This window comes from Nannobrachium achirus, assembly GCF_963921795.1.
Source record: "Nannobrachium achirus genome assembly, chromosome: 18".
NCBI lineage: Eukaryota > Metazoa > Chordata > Actinopteri > Myctophiformes > Myctophidae > Nannobrachium > Nannobrachium achirus.
The window spans coordinates 22,051,484-22,075,238 of record NC_137825.1 but is presented as its reverse complement, the minus strand read 5'-3'; the positions used below and the strand labels follow the sequence as shown (position 1 = coordinate 22,075,238).

The window sequence follows — 23,755 nt, the reverse complement described above, 5'->3', positions numbered from 1 at the left end:
AGCGTTGTGACCACCGCTCAAAAACAAACATGAATGCGTATGCGTGTGGGACCCAGCTGGAGGTGTGCCCAGTGTGAGGTCACGTCCCTACATGATATGCATAAAAATGTACAATCACACCCAGTACAGTACAATCTGTACACAAGGCAGACCCAGCCCTCTTTTGTGTGAAAACATCCATTCAGCCAACTGGCCTACGTAGCACAGCACAGTCAGTGTATTTCCTCACTGTCACATAGCAGAACGTCCAAAACAACTATAGTACCACGGTTAGGTTTCAGGGCCTCCGAAACAATCAGCCCATTCAAAGAGCAGCAAGGGTTAGGATTAGTTGGATGATAAGGAAATTTATTTAGTCTAAAAAAACATTGATCTGGGCTTGATGGATTGGAATCAGTCAGGTTCTCAGGCTATGCGTTGATGTGTTTTCTGTTTTGTATCTGTTTTTATATGGACCTATTGTGTCTGAAGTTTATCGTCCTCATATAGAGATAGAGATCATTGAAATGAAGTTGGGGACAAATTAGTTAAATAATAACACCCAGGATTTTACTGTGTATTGTCTGTGTAGTATAGTGGACACTGGATTGAATACTCTGTGGAACAGTGGTTCTCAAAGAGGGGTCAGGGGACCCCTAGGGTTCCATTTGTACGCTCTGAGTTATGGGGGTCTGTGAGCTAATGCATACTTGAGAACCACTGACGTAGGAAGTATCGAATCCAGGGGTGTCCAGTGCACAAACAATGTTGTTTACAGGCTCCCTCTGTTCAATGTTGCCAGATATTGCGAGAGAAATAAGCAACCACGTCTATGAAAACAAGAGACTATAGGCCACAAGAGCACTTTAAACTATATATAATCAGCTATTTGAAAATATCCGATATACAAGCTCACAACACATCGCGATGCGTCCCTTTTTGAGCTTGTAGATCTGCTATTTTCAAAGAAAAATCTTGGGAGATATAATAAATAAATAAATGGAATATAACATTAACACTTATGTTGCAATGATTTTTTCTCTTCAATGTCTCGCGTTGCCATGGTTACCATAGACTTCCATGTAATTGTGCAATTGTGTAAAAAGTGCACGCCCATGCCTAGATGATGCACCACGTGTGTAGATGCTGTTCACAGCTTTCAAACAAAAAAATCCGCTTGGAAATCCGTTCAGGCATTCATGATTTATCAGCCATTATGTTTTCTTCAGATGTAAACAAACATGGCTGCCATGTTTGAAAGAATGAGTTGGTATGGGGGTTAAACATGCAATTTCGCGATCGCGATCATGCCTAATACATTTCTGGAGGTCCAAAAAAAAAAATTGGAAAAAAAAAACATTGATTTTTTTTTTCTTTCTTTTTTTTTCAAAAACGGCCCAAACTCGGGAAACTCGGGGTTGGCACAGCGGTAGTATCAATACAAACTCGGGAAACTCGGGGTTGGCACCATATGTGTTAACTTGGGGGTCCTTGACATGAAAATGTTTGAGAACCAAAAGAAAACCCACAAACCACAACTACCAATATTTCCAAGCAACTTTGCAGAAAAACAAGACCAAAGTTGCTTTTAATAAGCAGACATGGCAACACTGCCTTTGTTCTGCTCAGAGTGCTATTCGAGCAAGCAGCTGTGAGGGCAGTTTGAAGGGGGCGGAGAAACCCAGCAAGCAGGCAGCACTTTCTTTAGATTTATGAGGGGGACAGTGCAGCCGTGTAGAAAAACAATGCCTTGCTGCAAGGGATGTATGTGTTAAGTCACCCCTAGACAGTCTGCCCTTGCACAATAAGGAGGACTGTCAAAGCACATCTAAGCCTGTTTTAAGGAGTCCGTTGAAGAAAATTACTCTGGCCAATCACAATAGACCATAGAATGGACTACTGTACATCTGTCTAATATATTATTGATGTTAGTATAATGGGCTCAGAGGTGACAATAGGAGTACTACAAAAGCTAACTGTGCACATGCAAATAACTGTAAATCAGTGATGTATTCATAAATCATTAAATATCTGCTAACTGTGCACATAGAAGCAATAGCAAATCAGTGATGAATTCATAAATCATTAAACGTCTGCGGACAATCTGTAACAATTCATTCATTCTTCTTAGGCGGCAGCTAACAAATAAACACATTCTTGTGGAATACAGTTAGGGCTGCACAATTAATGATGCAACACAGCATTTAATTCGAAACATGAAAACCGCTGAATATTTTTAGTGAAACTTTTATTTATATTGAGAATCCTGCCACAATCAAAATTTGTCAACACAATATATGCAAAACTGTAATGGAGATTTAGTTTTACTTTTCCTGAAATCATAGGTGTGATTACATCACCTAGCAAAAATAAGCAGGATATCAGTGTAGCTCTAAATAAAAATACAAACAAGATACGTTTTAAAACGAATCAGACTCTTTAACTTCCTTAATCCCCTCACCAAACAGTCTCTGTGGCTGACATGTCAACCAAAGGCACCTATAGAATATGTATTTATTTATGATGGTGTGAATCCCAATAGCTGTTCAATTGGTTTATATCGCCACTCATCTGCTTCCAGCTCTTCAACCAAACTAGCCAGTTTCTCCATTCGAGACACCTGTTGGTCTGGGAGAGAAAGAAACAGTTAACCTACAGTAGGGCATTCACGAATAGTGATTTTTAGTATTCGAATTATTCGACCTCAAAGTATTCGAATATTCAACAGGACTGGCCAAACTGTTAAATATTAAGTAAGCAAGAGGCGAACATTGTTAAAATAGTCGATCTACATGCTCACAACGCCTCGCAACAGCATGTAGATCTGCTATTTTCACAATATTTATCTGCGGAACCGAGTCACATTAAATGTAATACCTACAATTCCAAGTGCTTGTCAGGGTGGGGGTCCCCAGTTCAAATATGTTTATTTTGGGGGTCACGGCCTAAAAAGGTTTGAGAACCCCTGGTATAGATTATTAACAAATTCATCCACCAGGGGCATTGACAACTCATTCTTATGACATCCTATCTCGCCAAGCTTTATAAACTATAGATTTTTTAAAGAGAAAAGAAAAAGAAAAAAAAGAATATTCGACTTCGGTGAGCAACGTCGAATAGTGACTTTGATATTCGAATATTTGGTGAATGCCCTATCCTACAGTAGTTATTGGTTACTGATTTATTTGTGATGAAACATTTATGGTGAACAGTAACCAAGTACTTGTACTTTCTTGAGGTATTTTTAATTTATTGGAGTATTTCCAATGTTCAGTACTTTTACTCCGCTACATCTCAGACACAAATATAGGTAATATATTTGAAACCCTCAGCTACTAGTTACTTTGTAGATTTTGATTATTATATGCGATGCATTGTGAGCTCGCAAATTTCAAAACATTTTTATACATTTGAAAAACTGTGAAAATGGGACATTCTGCATATGAGTACTATGAGTAATAGGGATGCTGGTTTGCTTGTAGCCAACAACAACAAACAACCACACAAGACTTACCATGCTTAACTTGTTTCAGGGTGGATGCAACTTGGTAGCTGAAAACTGACTCGCATAAAAATCTGTCAGAGCCATCTGAAAAAGAAATTGACACACAAAAAGAGCTGTATTGTTTAGATGCTTTTTGAAAAATTAATACAATACAATAAAATAACATAAATATATATTTTGAGATGGCCAAATAAATATAATTTTGGGGGGTCCTCCACATGCAAACGTTTGAGTACCACTGACATAGAAACATAGGTTTTAAAAAAAAAAACCTTAGAAGGATTTGAAATATTCAAAGACTTGCACACATTTTTGCTGTGAGCTTGTATATTTGCTATTTTTCAATAGTTAAAGCACAAAATAACGCGTAATGCGTTCCCCGTCTAAATGGGTTAAACTCCCTCCCCCTATGAAGAACATTCATGGGGGGGCCGCCTGCAGTGAATCCCAGGGCCCAGAATTTGGTGCGACACAGGATTAAGGGTTAACGTTGGGATGAAGGAAGACAGCGTTTTGGGAACTATAGACACACTCGTCCCAACACCACCTTCTACATTACATTAATGAGCCCATCCGGAATGCAGAAATGCCACAAATACATACACAACACAAAAACAACCAAACAAAGGAGCCCCTAAGCCCCACTGCTGCTGCTGTCGTATTTAGTTTCGGCTGTTTATGCTGTTTATTACTTCTGGCCTTGCAATACTAACTGTATTTATTTTACCCATTCCAAACCTAATCATATTAGCCTAATTCGTAAAAGTGGTGCTAAACAAGCAACATAACAAGTGTAGTGAGCCTAGGGCTGTCACAATTATTACATAATCGTCTAATCGCAATTATTTGACATAATCGTGATTATTTTTCATAATCGTCATAATAGTTTCCATGTTGAAAAGTTTTCGCCACTATCAAGGTTCTTTTTCAAGTATAAAGTTGTCAAATATGTCAGTAATTTCTTTGTATATTTAGGTTATGTGTCATATCTACCATGTGCAGTGCAACTTCAAAGCCTACAAGCCAAACAGAAATGTAATTGTCAACGACAAAAACACAATTAAATCGTTAATCGCAATTATTTGAGTGACAATTAATCGTCATGTAAAATGACATAATCGTGACAGCCCTAAGTGAGCCAGATGGGCCCTGCTATGCTACTGTATAAAGTTTTATTTGATGAACCAAGTTGTTTACTTTCACCTCAACAGCACCCGGTTGAAGGTTTCTGGGTCAGCATGGCTCAGCTACAAACCAAAGTTTGGGAATAACAAGGCACATATAAAAGTAGACGTTTTGGAACGATGTTAGACAGGAGCGTACCTTTCCAATTGCCCGTCCAAATACGTTCCGAACCGTCTCCTTAGGTCATCTAGTGCTGACCTCCGCATTGTGCCAAAGATGAATTATTAAAAAGACATGGCAAAGCCGCTTTTTGCTTTTATGAGCCAATGGCCTGGAACAAGCTCCCATTACATATAAGACAGGTATTTGGTGATCTTTATATGTAAACCACTTCGGGCTGCATTTGATGTCATGAAAGGTGCTATACAAATAAAGTTTATTATTATTATAGTAAAACAGTAGGGGGGTATAAAAAGGTACTGTAGGTGATGTAGAATTTGTTCTTCATAAATCCCTTTACAGTTCTATCTATGATGATGGCCATGAGTGGGGAAACATGACCCAGAACCCTTGCAGATAAATGTGCTTACGTATATGCACATAACCCATCAGAGAATTATAAAATTCCACTACAACAATATGATATAAAATGGCAGTTCTTCAGCGGTTCCTTGGGGTTGTTGAGGTGCACTATTAACTCCCTGTATGGTTCTTTAGAGGTTCTCTACTGCAAATGACATCCAACGTATTTCAGCCAAAGGACCCCTTAGATGAGATAGAGAAGAAGCAGGGACCCCCACTACATTCTTTTGTGTAAAGCGTTAATAAAGTCATTCATGCAACTTGAAATTATGCTTTTTCAAAGACAGCTTACCAAATGTAGCTGATATTCTCATTAATGACTGTGGAGTACTGTGGATTACTGTTGAGATATGATACTAGCTAAAGTATTCCACTGGTTAAATACCTATAGTGGCCTCCAAGTGATTAAATAACCACTTTTAGTGCTATTTAGGCACCATTGTTTGTGTAACATTATATAATTGGTATAACTTCACTTTGTAGAACACCAAACTTTCTGATATGAACAATAAATCAGGCCATCACATATTTAACACTCGCAAATTACACTGATCATCCCTTCCATCGTCACTTCGAACTCATGCCATCTGGACAAAGATACAGAACTTTTAAATGGGAAAAAAGGTTTGTTTTAGTAGGATTTCATTCCCTTCAGCCATTGCGGCATTAAAACAAATCTCCCTGATAGGATGTTTTTTGTGTATACTGGGGACTTCATGTATTGTCTACCTATCGTCTTGGTGTTATGTGCTAATGTTGTTTTCGTGCTATATGGTTATGTGTTTTTCTGTTGGAACAGACTGTGAAGATGAATATCCCTGAGGGGACAATAAAGACAATTAAGTAGGTCGAAGAGGCTTATTGTCGGTATCAGCCAGAGTGCGGGAGTCTAGCCCCGCTTTGCAGTGCGCAGGACCCCTGGAAGATGGATCGCTGAGGTGGAGCGCAACACCTACCATCGGCTCCCAATACTTTACTGCACGACTTGCCGCACCTAAAGCCGTGCTACTCAAGGTCATGTGGGTCTGTACCCGGACACAGGGGTGTTGCACCAAATTCTGGGCCCTGGGTACAAGGATTCACAGGCCCCCCCATGAATGTTCTTCATAGGGGTTTAACAAATTTAGACTGGGAACGCATTATTACGCATTATTTTGTGCTTTAAATATTCAAAGAATAGCAGATCTACATCTGCTATGTTTCAATAGCTAAAGTATAAAATAATTAAGGCTCCTCCACCTTGGGCCCTGGTTACTCAGTCCCACTCCCCCCCCCCCTTGTGACGCTCCTGGCGAGTGCCCTACCAGCCAAGCTACCTGGACACAAGCCATTAAGACAGTATATTCCACTTAACTGACCTTCCATCATTTCCCCAGCTCCTTTGGGGTAGGTGTAGAGGACCTTCCTGGGTGGGATGAGCTCTGAAGCACTGAAGCCCGAGCCGGCAGAGGAGCCACTCACTCCTCCAGCCGAGGAAGACGAGGAGGACGCCGCCATCCTGTGCTTCTTCTTTAGCTGAACTCACAAAACAAAAACAAAAACACGGCTGTAAACCTTGTAACATGGTGGTCACAGTATGAGTTGATACTTAAAAAGGCCAGTGGTTCTTCTCAGATGTTTTAATGTCAAGGACCCCTAAAGTTATATGTATTTTGTCCGAAGACGCCGCCCCATATGAAAATATGTTGGGCCAGGGACCCAAAAATAGCAGATCTACAAGTGTGGCACGAAGTGACATGCTGTAAGCCATCGCATAAATGGATTTAGTGATTAAAACGATTGTGATGCTGCATCAACTAATTTAGCTGGGGACCCCCTGGAACCCCTCCAAAAAGGACCACTTCGAGAACAACTGTATTAAGCCATCGGATCTCGAACTTTTTAATTTCAACAACCCCTCCCATAACTCTGAGAGTATGGTATACAAGCGGAACCAGGAGTTTCATTTGGTTCTATTTGTACACTCACAGAGTTACACACCTGTAAGGGACTCCAGGAACCTTGAATGTCCCCTTACGAGAAGCATTGATTGCAATAAGCAAAACTAGCCTTGGATCAAGAACACTATCATACATGTATTTTATCGAGTCTGATTTTTACTTTCGTATCATAGATAGATGCAAATATCGATAAAATAAAATACACCTGATAGCCTTGATCTAAGGCTAAATGACAACAGCGGTGATACAGTTGGAGTGGGCACCTCCATGTTAAATTATAACTACTTTTCCCAAAATGTAAAATAAAAGAAATTATATATATAACTAGACCAGGTCAACCTGGTTGTGCCAGACCCCCTGTCTGTCATCATCATTTATGACATCATGCCTTTTGTAGGCATGTCATCATCATGTCATCATCATATATACCCTTTATATAGAAAACCCGGACAGACAGACAGACAGACCGACATTTGCTTATGTAGGCCTACCCATTTCATGGGTCTGGCAAAAATAAAGAATAAATGTATGATTTAGGAAATGGTAGGAAATAACGTAGTAGTCCTATACACATTTGAACATGAATGGTACATCATTATCAGATCTAAATCATTGGTACTCAAAGTGGGGTCTTTGAGGGAGTTCCAGGGGGTCCCCAGCTAAATGATAGTTAGGAACCAAATGGACCCTTATGGATATGTAACGTTGAGTGTACAAATGGACCCTACTACATTTGTACACTCTCTGAGTTAAATTAACATTGATTTTACAATATAAATTGGGGTCCGCGGGCTAATATTAGTGTCAATTTGAGGGTCCTTGACATGAAAGGTTTGAGAACCACTGTCCCAAATGACTGGATATACAGGTTTCGTAGCAATTTGTAGCATTTATAACTTACAGTGAACAGCTACAGTATAACAGTGGAACAAGGCTATTTATTACTTTTAAACTGACCACGTTAACGTAGGTATATAACGATATGACATTAGCCATTAGATTGTGAAACAACTCAACCTACCGTCGCTATGGAATTGATCCTAAAAGGCCTTTTCGTCCAAGCAGTTTGTGTTGTTTTTCTCTCTCGCTATGCTCAGCTGCTACACATTTACTCAGCGGAAAGCCTGGTGATGCGAGGTTACACATTTACGACAAGCACGACGCTTTACGTTTAAAGACAACAACACTGCGCTACCTACAGCGTTGCCATGTCCGCATATTGCAAGCGACCTTGGGATTGTTTTTGTCAAGTTGCTTCTAAATTGTGCAGTTCTTTGGGGCTTGTTTCTTTGCTTGTAGTTGCTTATTTGGAGCTTAATTGCTTCCTGAATGTTGTTTAAACCAGTGGTTCTCATGTTAATGTCAAAGAGTCTCAAGGACCACACAATTTAAAAAAATCTAAAACAAATAGTTTGTGCCAGGGAGTGGAACGCCCATAAATGTTTCAAAAATATGTTTTCTCATAGGAAAATGTAGGGCCTATTTATTGATTCAAGACTTTATTTGAAGGTTGCACAGTAAAAGGTACAGTTTCATGACAGTACAGTGGCTATAATAGGGCAGGGCTACTCAACTTAAGATTGCCCAGGGGCCACTCAGCAAAATACCAAAAGTCCAAGGGCCGCAAGCTAAAAATGACAGTCCTATTTTGGAAGTTTAGACAATGATGTTGTAACACACTACAGGAGTAGTCTAAAAGTTAAGGGAACACACAGAAAACAGACACATTTCCATCTATAAGGCCAAACCTTGTTGAACAAAATGATTGTTATGGAGTGATTAATGATGAAATGATGAGGTTTCTAATTTTGGAACAAACAAAATATCATGTTGTGTATAAAACAAGACAAAAAAAATAGTTTCCAAGTGGTTTTGGAGAGAAACTGAACATTTATATTTGACCACACTGAAAGTAGACAAAATATATTTGTATGCGGCCCATGGATGCGGCCCATGGGAAGGTTGGATAGTGTTGCTATAGGGGGTCCTATGTAAGCTTTTCGGCTTATTTACACAGGAAACCTTTTGTACCTTGTATCTCATATAACATTGAATGACAGACGGATAGAAGAACACAGTAGCCTATGTAGAAGATATCATCAATAGCATAGTTCACTGGGCTTGTTGCCTTGTTCTCACAGGACAGTACAGTTCACTGATACTTTTGGGGCTTGTTTTCATAGACCTAGTTGCTTGTTTCTTTCAATAGATCTGGCAATGCTGGCTACCACAGATCTTGATCTACCAGTGAATATGACGGTTTAGATCCGTCCAGTTAGGCCTGGCTCGTCCATCCCTGCAGCTTGTAGATCTGTGCACGAGAAGTTGCCTGAATGTGTGCCGTAAAACGAGATCGTAAAGCAACAGGAATCATCATCCTTCAGATCAGATGCAACATTGGTGACACATTTGAGCTGGTTTCATTTGCTGTTTTTTATTAAAAATCACTCACCATAACAATGGATGTCCTGCGTCCTGCTCTCATCAATATAAATGGAAGAATGTACAGGCGGAACCAGGTAAAAGAGGAACGTTATGAAGAGGAAGAAGATGATTTTTCTTATGTGGATCCTCCTGGTAAGTTTATTGTTTATTGCTTGTTTGGATGAAGCTATACTAATGACATTACATAACACGAAAACATTGTACATGATGGCAGTATAAGACAACAGTTAAAAACTTTTAAAATACAACCACATCTTAAAAAATAATCAATCATATGGTGTTGTAAATCATTGGATAAGATGGATAATAACTATAACATCAAACATATAATTTTCCAAATGTCTGTCTGTCTGTCTGTCTGTCTGTCTGTCTGTCTGAGTGAGTGTCTGTCTGTCTGTCTGTCTGTCTGTCTGTCTGTCTGTCTGTCTGTCTGTCTGTCTGTCTGTCTGTCTGTCTGTCTGTCTGAGTGAGTGTCTGTCTGTCACAGCGTTCCTCCTCAGTGGCTGGAGCAATTGATCTGAAATCGCATCACCTATGAACACACCTAACATAACTGTGAAGCCCGTTTGTCACTTTCACAAATCATATGCTGTATATTAGCATTTTTATGGTGTATCTATATCTATTCTGCATCTAGCTTGAGGCATATCTATTCTGCATCTAGCATGAGGCAACATGTTTAACCAGCTGTGTGTGTGTGTGTGTGTGTGTGTGTGTGTGTGTGTGTGTGTGTGTTTGTGTGTGTGTGTGTGTGTGTGTGTGTGTGTGTGTGTGTGTGTGTGTGTGTGTGTGTGTGTGTGTGTGTGTGTGTGTGTGTGTGTGTGTGTGTGTGTGTGTGTGTGTGTGTGTGTGTGTGTGTGTGTGTGCGCGGGCGGGCGGGCGGGGGGGGGGGGTCTGTTGTCTGGCCCTGTTACAGATTTTGTCCAAAAATCATGCAGATCGGTACACAGTATCTCTGTAGCCATTAAACGAAACGGGTATTTCTTACATTGATGCTCCTACATATTATCATGCAAGCACCAGTTAAAGTTACTTTCCATCCCTCATATACTATGTGCACAGTGCACATCCCATAACCCACACACTGCACATAATTTCAGAGCTCATATCTTTGAACGGGGAAGGACTAGTCTTAATGATTTTTCAGGTTTACAAAATACAGATATAGGCTACTCAATGTGCAGTATGTGTTAGCCATCAAAAAGCACATTCCATGAGATATTTCTTTAATTTATTTTTAAAATCTGTTTCACTAGTTACCTGATATACTTTTTAAATCTGATGAATGAATGATTTAAAAAAAATCTAGTGTTGCAATTTGCGGCTACCTGTGTATGAGTTGTAGTTATGGAGAACGTGTCACGATATGAACACAATAATGTATTGAATGTAATGGAATACTACTTCAGCTGTACAGGCAGTTCTGGGCACATTATTGTGTTTAACAAGTGATAAAGCATATTGCTGTTTGTCATTGTCAGAAAACCAAGACTTTCCAGCAGATGAAGCCTGTGACGACGACAACCACCTCATTGAACAAACTGATAAAGGATTCAGATGTGCCATAGATGTCCCAAGTGTTCTTTACAAGTGAGTTGATTAAAACAGTTTTATTTTGCTTATAGTGGCTATTAATAGCTGTATGTGCCTTTTTTAATCTCTTTAATCTTCTCAAAGATACATCATAGGAAAGAAAGGAGAGACACGAAAGCGTCTGGAGATAGACACGAAAACAACCATCAACATACCGAAACAAGGCATCGAGGGACAGATTGGTGAGCTTACACCCTATATCAGTGATCCCAACCTGTGGTGGGCTGTGCATAGGTCATCAATATGTCCGTACGTGAACAAATGTGTCCGTGGCAACTTCTGGCAAGACTTGGCCTTGTCCGTGTTCAAGACAGTGACAGTGGTTCTCAAATGTTTATTGCGACCGTCAAGTCACAAGTTACTATGAAAACCTCCACCGGCTGTCTGTCTGTCTGTCTCCCTGTCATGTCACGTCACGTCTCTTCACGTCACACTTTTGGCCATAATCTTATCACCGGCATCGTTGCCCCTATCTATGCCAAACTTTGCACACACACTCCTTGGCTGGCAAACCAAAACTTCCAGCCCTGATTTAAACATTAGACATGGCCCTCTTCTAGCGCCACCATCAGGCCGATATTTGCAAAACACATTTTTGGACACTGCTCCTACAGATTCAATCTGTCAGATTGTGCCCTGATTTTGCCCTAAAATCACACAAAGTGCTACAAAGTATCTCTAAAGTCATTTCATCAACATGTTCCCTCCTGATTGGCTACAATTGCCTTCTAAAGTCTGTGTATGCGACCTGGCGGTTGCTTATCTTACTGGTTTTCAAGGACCCCCATAACTCTTGAGTGTGTACAAATGTGTACACGCTCAGAGTTACAGACATGTAACGGTCATTTAGGGCTGTTATGTGTTTGTCTACTCATTTTGTATTTCCGTGGCAAAAAATGTCCACAAGCCAGCATGGCGATGACCCCTGGGTTTAACTTGTGACGTGAGGGTAAGTGGCACCCAAATAATGGGAAAAACGCTAAGATTATATATTATAATTTAATATGTATTACTATTTACACAAATACTAAATTGTGTTTTCATAGTGTGATCTCGCCCTAAAGGGTGAGGTCACATGTCGGCCTGAGGTGTCTTACTACCCATATATAGACTTTTACATAGGTGATGTCACCTGTGATGTCACAGTGATGTGTCAGGGGAACCACCACCACAGTGTCAGGCATGACGTACAGACAGAGATACGCAGACAAGATGTGCCGGTTTTCATAGTAAACTTAAGAATTTGAAGTAGTTGAATCTTAGTAGCCTATACTACGATTCAAGCAATCAATTTGATTGATCATTAAAATTGCGCACAGCCCACCCCTCTAACCGCTTACCACAGCGGTCAGATGGGTGGTCCTGAACGCTTTTGGGATTTTCGTGTGGGCCGAGATCCAGAAAAGGTTTGGAAGCACTGCACTACTTATTTGACCTGAGTCCCCCAGGGCTCTATACTATGCCCTTTCCTGTTTTCACCCTACACTAAAGATCTTCACCGAAAATAGGCAATCTACACATCATGAGCATTGACGCAGCACAGATTTTCAACTATGATTTTCTATTCTATGATGTTTTGCATAGTATTGTATATGTATCTGTCATGAAATGTTTCAGCTTAGCAGACCTTGTATTGAACTGTACGTTGCTGTGCTTTTTCTTTTTTTGCAAACTAATAAAGTAATCAATCAATCAATCAAGCATTCTTCCTCCTGACAGTGATCACTGGTTCCCAGAGAGCTGCGGTGTCCTCTGCTCTCACACGTGTTGAGGTTCTCGTTGAGAGCTTCCGCAAGAAGCAGCCGTTCACACACTTCCTGTCGTTCCCTCTGAACGCCGCTCACATCCAGGAAGGCTTCCTGAGGTTTAAAGAGGAGATCCTGGAGCAGTGTTCACAGGTATACAGCGGATTATAGATCTGCTATTCTTTTTTAAATCTTGAAAATGAGTGCAAAATCGTTGAATATCTCATTTTCAAAGCAAACCTTTGTAACTCAAATCTTTGCTACTGGAGGTCCCTGGAGGCTGGAACAAAAAAATTTGAGATGGGGGTCCTTGCTCCTTGACATGAAAAGGTTTGAGAACCACTGATTTAGAAGAAGGATTTAGAAGAAATTTTTAGAATCGGGTCAAAATATCCAAAGACTTGCACAAATGTCCACGATTTGTGAAAAATAGCAGATATACAAGCTCACAGCTCGGCACCGCTAAAGCATAAAATAATGCTTAAATCGGTTCAAGTCGAACGTGACACAGTTCCAGGTCTTAAAGGGTTCATTGATTAGAAATTAATGATTGATAGTCCATAATTTACTAAAAGAATCAGTCCCTATACAATTTAAAAAATATTGAAAATATTTTCACTATTGTGCATGACACTTACAGGATGTAAGTATAAAATAATTGCCAAATTCGCCAAGGCAAACTTTGTGAAAATAGATGATCTGGCTATTTTTAGTGTTGCCCGATCCCGATCACGTGATCGGATCGGCCGCCGATATGGCCGTTTTTATAAGATCGGAGATCGGGGGAAAAAAAATCGGGAAAAAAAAAAGTTTTTTTTTTTTTTTTTTTTTTTTTTTATATTTTCTGGGAGTACTGAAAGTTACAGGTAAGTTGAATGCGATATGAAATGTAAGCTTACCATAATCACAGTAATCCTTAATCATTTTCAATCATATTCAAGGGCTTTTGGAGAAATGAGACAGACAGAGCACTGCAGAGGGAAGGTGATTGTGTCAGACTCTGTGTACAGCTGGCAGCTGATGCCAATAAGTAGTAATTGGCCCCTTGCTAATGGATCAAAGGAAGGCAATTATGTCTCTCTGCACTGTCAACTAGCTCAGTGGTTCTCAACCTGTGGGTCGGGACCCCCAGGGGGGTCCTCAAATTATTTTGGGGGGGTCCCCAGATGATTAACTTAATGTGCAACATTGTTTTCTCTCTCAACAGTAAACAAATCAACATAAAGTTTAAGTGTATAGAGGGTATCTGCACATTTCGAAAGTGAAAAATTAAGGACTTTTTAATACCTCTAAAATGACAAATTAAACATTGGCCAAATTGTCAAATATTAAAGCCAGAAATTGTGAAAATAGCCGATCTACATGCTCACAACTCCTCGCGTTGCGAGGCGTTGTGAGCATGTAGATCTGCTATTTTCACAATAGAACCGTGTTATACAAAATATACTTCCTCAACTCTTCAGGGTCGGGGGTCCCCAGTTAAAATATGATTATTTTGGGGGTCACGGCCTGAAAAGGTTGAGAACCAAGTGATAGAATGAATAGAATTTTTTTTTCTTCTTAATGCCTTGCCAAAAGATCGGATCGGGAAAGATCGGGATCGAATCGGAAGCAATAATATTTGATCGGTATCGGATCGGGAGCAAAAAAACCCTGATCGGGGCATCCCTAGCTATTTTCTCTATCTTCTGTGGAACCGAGTCAAACTAAATATAATGCCTACAATTTCAGCTGCTTGTCAGGGTGGGGGGTCCGCAGTTCAAATATGAATAGTTTGGGAATTGGGGGTATGCAGCCTGAAAAGTTAGCGAATCCTTGATCTATATAATAATCTTTAAGAATATCGTCGTTAGTCGCAGCCCTACAGCGGATAATTTAATGATATCAAAGATGACATTTATGAATATGGTTTGCCTTCAAGTATTGTGTCCTCGTTACCGTACCGTATGCACCTGAAACCTGATCCCAACAGTTAATATTGTCATCGCATATTTCTTTTCTCCATTGTGTTACATAGGATCATGGAATAGAAGAAAGCATCTTTCAAAACCCTGCCAAGCTCCACCTGACAGTTGGTACCCTGGTTCTGTTAAGTGACACCGAAGTGACCAAAGCATGTGAACATCTCCAGGAGTGTCAGAGCTTCATCAGGTATAGGCGTCAGACTGATATTTAAGGCATGCTTTCAGAGCACGACAGAGGGGATTTGTGGTCTGATGCCGAATGTTGGTATTTGGGAGTAATACATTCTCTGATAACGATGTACAGTAAGCAGGTGTTTTTCCAAATGTTGTTGTGATATATGATCAGTGGTGAGTACATTTATTAAAGTACTGTACTTAATTGCCAGGTATTTTTTTTTTACTTAACTGGAGTATTTTTTCAATACTTCTACTCCTCTAGATCTCGGAGGCAAATATTGTACCTTTACCCCACTACAAGTATTTGAACATTTTAGTTACTAGTTACTTTGTAGATTATGATTATCATTAGAAAACATACAGTACATTAACCACTTCAGCCCTGTATATACTTATAAGCTATTTGAAAATAGACGACCTATAAGCTCACAACTCGTCGCAAAGTAGATCTGCTATTTGCTATTTTCAAAGGATCTTTGTGATTTTTATACATATGAAAACTTGTGAAATGGGACATTCTGCGTAATGAGGACTTTTACTTTCTAAACCTAACTTTTGTACTTTAACTCGAGCAAAGTTTGACTTGTTTTACTTGTAACTGACTATTTCTAGCATTGCGGCATTGGCACTTTTACTCAAGTAAAGAATGTGAGTATTTCCTTCGCCACTAGATAGGACACATCATGCACAGTGAACTTCACTGTAAACATTTGATGCACAGAATCCCTCTAAACAGCTCTTAAACAGTCTACTCCTCAGGCCAGACCTCTGTATATGAAGACAAGTGTTTACAGACTCTGGTAGAGGTTGTGTTAAAGTAGTGGAGTCATGCTGAGAGCCCTCTGCTGGACAAACTTATGTATTGATGCTTGTTTGAAAGGACATGAAGCTCCTACAGTCTGCCTCTCTCTGGCTATGCTCATCTGGCCAAAATGTACGCCAACAGATATTCATTTCAATGGAACAAGATGTGCCGAATGCTTCAGAGGTTTAACAGGAGGGTGATACACCTCAAACACCACGGGACTGGTCCTGTGGTGTTTGAGGTGCTCGAAGTTAATATAGTCAAATCGACGAGGGGCCCATGACTCCCATCAAGGGAAATTCTTCAAGCACACTCACAAGCTAAGGATCAGCTAAAAAAACTTTATTTAGATAGGGCTATTACATTTCCCTTGATGGGACCCCTAATCGAAATATTCATTTCAATTACAGTGTCAAAGTTGTCTTGAGGCACTTTACATTATATATAGACTATAGAGCAAAGACCCAACAGGTAAATATCGTCCTTCTGATATATTGGTCAAGCTGTTGTCTCAAGTCAGGCAAGGCTGTCATTAGCCATGTAGCCTACGTTGCACTGCCCACCACCAGAGAGACTATAGTCTCAACCATGTGCACCAGTGTGGATTTTGTCGACTAAAGCTATGACGGAAAATCTTCGTTGACTGCCTTTTTTCACTGGCGAAAACTACATAAAAACTAAGCTATGATGACTAAATATACAGGCAATTTTGTCAACAAATAAAACCTATGTTAGGGAGTGACTAGTGGAGAAGAGATCCTGTAGAACTAAAAGACAAGTCATTTTATGTTTGGGTTGCGCTGGTGTGTTGCCCTCTGAAAATAGCAGATCTACAAGCTCACAACAACGCATCGCGTTGTGATCTTGTAGATCGGCGTGAGCTTGTAGATTTGTAGATTTTCAGCATGCCAACCAAGTGTATAATCTTCATGACGTCAATCATTAATGAAATCCATTTTTGACAGAGACGTGACAGAGGGGAAGCCTCTGGCCCTGGAGGTGTCAGGTGTGGAGTACATGAATGACGACCCTGCCGCGGTGGACGTCCTGTACGCCAAGGTCAACGTGAAAGATGGCTCCGACAAGTAAGGAAACCCGAACCTTCATGAATTATATCATGTGAAGTTTTTACCTTGACCTTGATTACGGCTCACGACGTCCATGCCAGGTCTATACTTACACTGATTTATTCTTAACTGCGGTTGCGTCACGCTCGTTCTGTGTGATGTGTGAGCGCGTGCATGTGTGTGTTTGTTTTCTTCCTACTGAGAACATGTCGATCACTGTAGCCTGATTTAAGTTCATCCAAAAAAGTATGAATTTTTATCAATTAAAGGCAGATTCTACAAATGTCTTCTAAATCAGTGCTGCTCAAACCTTTTCATGTCAAGGACCCCCAAAATCATATGTACAGTACTGTACTTGTACCCATATTTACCCATCTCAAAATATTATTTTCCAGGAACTGGACTGAAGATTTGATTTACAAATGTTCGCTTTAAAAATATATATATACTGTATTCAAAGATTTGCACAAATATTCACGATTCATGAAAAATAGCAGATCTACAAGCTCATAGCTTGTATGTCTGCTATTTTTCAATAGCTAAAGCATAAAATAATGGTTACAGTGGTTAAAATGTAAAGTGACACAGATGCTTTCCAGGTCTAAATGGGATTAATGAGGTGTGTGTGTGTGTGTGCGTGCGTGTGCATGTGCGTGTGTGTGTGTGTGCGTGTGCGTGTGCGTGTGTGTGTGTTGTGACTGTCACTGTCTTCAGGCTGCAGGTGGTGGCTGACCGGCTGGTGCAGCACTTTGTCTCTGCAGGGCTGATGGTCAGGGAGTGGGACCGGGTCAAGCTGCATGGCACCGTCATGAACACTCTGTTCAGGAAGGACTCCACAGGTAAAAAGATAAAACATTCCTTGTACAAATTGTACAACGTTACCTGAGGTTGGCTGGTGTTGGAAATCTTTGTCAGAATTTGTCAAAAGACAGACAAAATGAGCAGTTTATAGTGTTAAAAGAACAAGATGATGCGCACATCCTTTCCAAGTGCTGGTGCTGTGCTCAGGTCGACATGAGATTAAAGAGAATAGAGGTCCGCACACAGCTCAATGCTCCACAGTGTTTATTTAAAACATAAAGTTAGACAACGTTTCGGACATCAGCTGGCCTTCATGATGAAGGCCAGCTGATGGCCGAAACGTCGTCTAACTTTATGTTTTAAATAAACACTGTGGAGCATTGAGCTGTGTGCGGACCTCTATTCTCTTTAATCTCAGTTTATAGTGTTACCAGAAACACATATAGAGATATCCCTGAATGACCATATACATAGAAATGTAGACGCCTCCTTCGGCTCTGGTGCGTATGCATCGGGGGACCGAGGGAATCTGCATCGCTTCCGCGTGCGTCGCTTTCACCTGCATCACAGAAACGGTAGTTGGTAGGCCAATCAGAGGCAGGTGGGGGCGGTTCTTTACGTTCGCAGCCTCTAAGAACAGCTAAGCCGTGCAACATCAGGAACTGGATGGAAACATGCCAATAAAGCCAATGTCTCCTTTATTATCTAAGGCTGTACTTGGAACTGTGTAATTATATCACAATTACAACAATAAATTCTAGAAGAGCAGCGTCGGCTGCAGCAGGCTCTTCCTCCCTTTTTGCTCACACAACTGTGTTGGTGTGCACCGGACCGTGTGTATTCCAACTACGGTACTCTTAACGATTGCTTCATTCAGTTTGGCCATGGATCAAGTCCAGCCCTATCCACCGACCATGAGGTTTGTTTTTGTTTGTTGTTGCTTTACTGGGCTGCTCGGCAGCAGCACAGCACAAAAGCACCAAGGAGTGGCAGGCCGAGTGCTGACCATGTTTACTAGGTTGGGAACAAGGACTGTTGTTTCCGTGTTGACCTTGTTAAAAATAATATACTGTCCCTCATCTCTTTATGGGAAGGAGGCATGTTTAAAACCCCTTTATAGCCGGTAAAGAGCCTGTGTCATTTTAGATTTTAGTGTTGGCTATTCAAAAATAGCAGATCTACAAGCTCACAGCTTGTCTCACTTTGCACTGTGCTGTGAGTTTTACATCTGATATTTCTTTAAATCTTGAAAGTGTTTGCTTTTTTTGGGGGGGGGGGGTCCCTGGCACAAAACATTTTCGGATGGAGGTCCGTGGCCAAATATCAATTTGGGGGTCCTTTGAGAACCACTGATTTAAAAAAGTTTGAGAACCACTAATTTAAAAGGCATTTGTAGTATCAGCCTCAGGTCTTAAAGGCTTAAGTTGTCAAGCCTGGCTGCATGCCGGCTAGTTGAACTAGTTTTGTGTTGTTTCAGCATATCCTTTACTCTCTGTCTGTTTGTACGGTTGGTTTCCAGCTGAAGACAGGGGCGGACAAGGAAGACAAAACCCGAAAGACAGAGAGGCGTTTGATGCCAGGAACGTATTAAAGGTCAGCCACCATGTCACCATGCAACACTCATTCCTGCTACTTCTAATGTTACAAATGACTAAATGACAACATCCAGATATTTGCTAACTTGTTGGCACTGTGGCCAGAACCAAATGTCAAAGAACTGGCATGTCTTGAGATGTCTAGTAGTAGTTTAGTGTTCTGGCCGCCTGTTCAAAATACTTTTGGCGTCAATTTGAGGCCCATTATGAAAAAAGATTATGTTTTTATCTGGCAGAGAAGGTTTAGACTAGAACATACCGTACACCACATTGAGTGTATTTTTATTGCCTCTGTTATTATGAATCAGCCTGCCCTCTTGTGGCTTCCACCATGAATTAAAAACAGGAACAAATCTTAATGTTCCCACTACCCTAACAGAAATTGCACTGGGGTGAGTGTATTGATTTGGATAGGCTGAAATGAATGCCCTTTGTCTAATCCTACTTTTGGCACAAGACTCCACAGACCTATCGCAACATTAATTTGTGGGAGGATTAGTATGTATGGGGCGGGTGTCCTGTAGCTCAGTTGCTTAACGCTGGTTTTTGACATTACCGAAACGAAGCGGATAAAAGCGCAGAACTTTTTTTTAGGCTTCTTTAGGACCTAACGATGGATTTTATAAGGGTAAACATCATGGATTTTTGATGTTTACCCATATAATATCCATATCAAGTTGGGCTCCCATAGACTTTCTATACAGGAGGAAAATACCCACAAAAGAAATCTGCTTTAAGTAGGATGTGAGGGGTCTAACTAGGGGTTTGTCATGATTCTGAATCCATTGCAAGCGTTTGTTTTGCACAAAAATCTTTCCTTGGGCGAGAAATGGCCCCCAAAAACACCCAAAAAACTGTGAAAAATGATGACTCATCACTAAACCATCATTTTTGTGGGGCCATTTCTCGCCCAAGGAAAGATTTTTGTGCAAAACAAATGCTTGCAATGGATTCAGAATCATGACAAACCCCTAGTTAGACCCCTCACATCCTACTTAAAGCAGATTTTCTTTCTGGGTATTTTCCTCCTGTATAGAAAGTCTATGGGAGCCCAACTTGATATGGATATTATAAGGTAAACATCAAAAATCCATGATGTTTACCCTTATAAAATCCATCGTTAGGTCCCAAAGAAGCCTAAAAAAAAGTTCTGCGCTTTTATCCGCTCCGTAACGGTAATTTCACTAAGCCATGATTGCACTACTGGTGGCACAGGAGTAAATAGAGTTAAATATTTATTAATATTATTATTTCGGGGCGGCAGTTGCTCAGGGGTAGAGTGGCCCGGAGATGTCCGGATGGAGAACTGTTTCCAATTCGTTCCGGCTCCCCCAGAGTTGGTGTCAAAGTGTCCTTGAGCAAGACGCTGAACCCCTAATTGCTCTCGATGTGCTGGTTGGTGCCTTGCATGGTTTCCACCGCCATCCATCAGTGTATGAATGTGTGTCTAGCAGCAGAAGCCCTCAGATTTTGTGATGCCCCCACTCGAGTTAGAACTAAACGCAACCATGTTTTTTATTATCTTTAGGGTCTCCCATTAATGCTGTAACAGCTTATTTGACATAAATGTATGTTTTTCTTGTAAATGAGAGAAAGTAAAGGAGTCCTCACCACAAAAAAGCAAATTCCACCTAAACTAAGGGTATGTCTAAAAGACTGATTTTTTTTTTTTTTTTTTTTTTTTGCTTCCTTGCCAACAATCTTGTTTGTGTTTAGAGAAGAACAAATGAGCTATGCTTTCTTTCCACAAGGCTGGCTCCCAAAATATACAGCTGCCATAATAAACCTTATGTTATTGTTGTAGGGCAGAAATTGTCTATCTCCACGCTTTGTGTTTTTTCTCGTAGATTAATGCCCTATACTTCTTCATACTTCAGCGTCACGCGTAAGTAAGCATCAAAAGTACAGTAGCTCGGAGCTTATCGATCTGCTACTTTTGATGCTTTTAAATTTGAATCCTGAAAAGTAACAGTTCTTTGACACAGTAACAGTCTTTCACACCTCCGCCCTGGGTAGGTGTTGTACTTGAAATACTGTATACAGTACACTATATCAGTTCCATTCGATTGATTGATCAATAAAATGAACATGCTCTGAAAGAGCCCCTGCTTTGACATCATCAAATCATGTTTCAAGATAATATGAGGTTGTTGACCACTTGACCCATTCAAATCATTGGGAAAGTATCTGTGTCATTTTAGGTTTTAGCTATATAAGAGTGTGTGTCACGATCTTTCAAAAATGGAACATATACAAGCTCATAGCTTTCCTTTTTGCTCTGTCATTGTAGAACTTTGGCTCCTATCAGTTTGGAGAGTTTGAGCTGGCTGCTGTCCACCTGTCCCAGAGGTACTCGACGGATTGCACTGGCTACTACACGACTGCTGGCAGCATCACACTCCCATGATCGTCATTTACTCAGGTAATTTATTGCAGAAAATCAGTGGTGTAAAGTAACCAAGTACTCAAGTACTTACTCTTTAGTACTGTACCAATTTTGGTATTTAGTTATTTTTTGAGCGGTGTTAGCGGCTCCAATAGGTGACTTTGTGTGTAATCAGTATTTGATACACTACATACGTCTATTTGTGTATGTAAGTCCCCTATCCGTATGTCCCTTTTCTGATCGAACAATATGCCCCCTGTGACATCATGTGGGTCTATACATCATCATCATACTGTACTTAGCGTGATACTCAAACCCATGCTGTTTTTTAAGGAACAGTATTTTCTAGTGTGAAGTCAGCTCACAATTGCATTGTGAGCTTGTAGATCGGCTATTTTCAAAAGATGTTTATACAATTTTATACATTTGAAAAGTTTTGAAATGGGACATTCTGCATCATGAGTACTTTCTAATTATTTTCCTTTTTTTAACTTTTGGATAAATTACATTTTGATTCTTTATACTTTTACTTGTACATTTCTACATTGTAATGCTGATTTTACTTGAGTAAAACATGTGAATACTTTATCCTCCACTGCAGAAAATCAAGCTCACAGTCTAAATATCAGTGTCCATTAGATGGCAGTATAAGGCATAAAATAAATGGAGAGGGACCGAGAGGGACTTAAATGCCATCTCTCAGTAATCAACTAAATGAAGGGTGGTTGCAAGCGTAAAATGTATTTCAATAGTTTATTCAACAGATAAAACATGCACACGCTCACACTTATTCTCAAATGCTCCATTCTGATTGAGGTTGGTTCAACTTTTATTATGTAGAGACTTTATTTTTTATTTTATCCATGCTCTGTGCTCTCTCTCTCTCTCTCTCTGTCACACACACACACACACACACACACACACACACACACACACACACACACACACACACACACACACACACACACACACACACACACACACACACACACACACACATTAAGTGATTATTAAATGTATGTCCATAGTGCATCATTCTTTTTGTTTAATTGGTTTGGTTAATCTATTTTCATTTATATGTTCCAATGTTCAACAGCCAAAACACAATTAAATCATTAACCACAATTGTTTGTATGACAAAAAATGGACATGTAAGATGTCACGATCTTGACGGCCCCTATAGCACATGCATAAAGTGAATGGCAAATTGAGTGGCGAATTGAATGGCAAAGTGAGTTTAACGTCATTTAACATTGTTTAATGCAATCATATAGGACTTTTCTGTTTGGATTAATGGGCTGTCAAGGCCAGAAAGTAGTTTTTTTGCCACTCAGTAGGCGTTCCCGCATACCTTCCGGGTATGATGATGTCACGTGCATACCCTCTATTGTGAGTCAAGGAGTCATGGATTAAAATTCTCTGTCAGACATTAAGTCCTGGGGACTGTGTGTCCATTGTGGTCCTATGTATTCAATCAATTCATCAACATCAAGCATACAAATAACACAATGTCATCAACAAATACAAAACACTATTATGTACAAAGGAGAAATGGGGGGGAAAAATGTCAGCAGTGAATGAGTGAGTGAGTACTTCCTTTCTTGGGAAATACCATTTACCTATTGACAGTGTCCTTACTGTCCCATCCATATAATAGTCGGGGGGCCGCAACTGATATTCAGACATATGCGGCTATCTCGGGGTAGAAGTTGCCAACCTATTCAGAACTAATCTTTAACCCCTTGTGATGTGATCTAGCCTGGTTGGCATCTCTGAAAATGATTTTTAGGTCATTTTATCACTGTATACTTAAAAGTGGTCAAATCGGATTTTGCTCCTATAATGTTGAGCAGATTTGCAAATGTAATTGTATAAAGTGACGGGCAACCACGTGTGTGGAGGCAAATGATCATGCTCTCCCTCCGGACGGACACCAACGAACACCCTCGACCAAATGGCAAATGTGCAATAACTACGTAATAGGATGAATGATCCTTTATGTCGCATCAATTCTAATCGGATATGAGAGACTGCTGCACATTTTGC

The 23,755-nt window shown here is 40.3% G+C and overlaps 2 protein-coding genes across 2 annotated transcripts; one reads left to right on the top strand and one right to left on the bottom strand.

Annotated features, from left to right (window-relative positions):
- Positions 1-2,218: 2,218 nt before the first annotated feature.
- Positions 2,219-8,273, bottom strand: anapc16 (anaphase promoting complex subunit 16). The gene is made up of 4 exons (XM_080747593.1): positions 8,153-8,273; positions 6,550-6,706; positions 3,494-3,568; positions 2,219-2,607 (listed from the first exon to the last, which is right to left on the bottom strand). Exons 2-4 carry the CDS (start codon positions 6,686-6,688, stop codon positions 2,498-2,500), a joined length of 324 nt encoding a protein of 107 aa, XP_080603719.1. The 5' UTR covers positions 6,689-6,706; positions 8,153-8,273; the 3' UTR covers positions 2,219-2,497.
- Positions 8,274-9,541: 1,268 nt separating this feature from the next.
- Positions 9,542-21,966, top strand: ascc1 (activating signal cointegrator 1 complex subunit 1). The gene is made up of 9 exons (XM_080747552.1): positions 9,542-9,708; positions 11,058-11,166; positions 11,254-11,351; positions 12,889-13,067; positions 14,932-15,065; positions 16,826-16,945; positions 17,642-17,766; positions 19,248-19,321; positions 21,614-21,966. Exons 1-9 carry the CDS (start codon positions 9,591-9,593, stop codon positions 21,728-21,730), a joined length of 1,074 nt encoding a protein of 357 aa, XP_080603678.1. The 5' UTR covers positions 9,542-9,590; the 3' UTR covers positions 21,731-21,966.
- Positions 21,967-23,755: the final 1,789 nt, after the last annotated feature.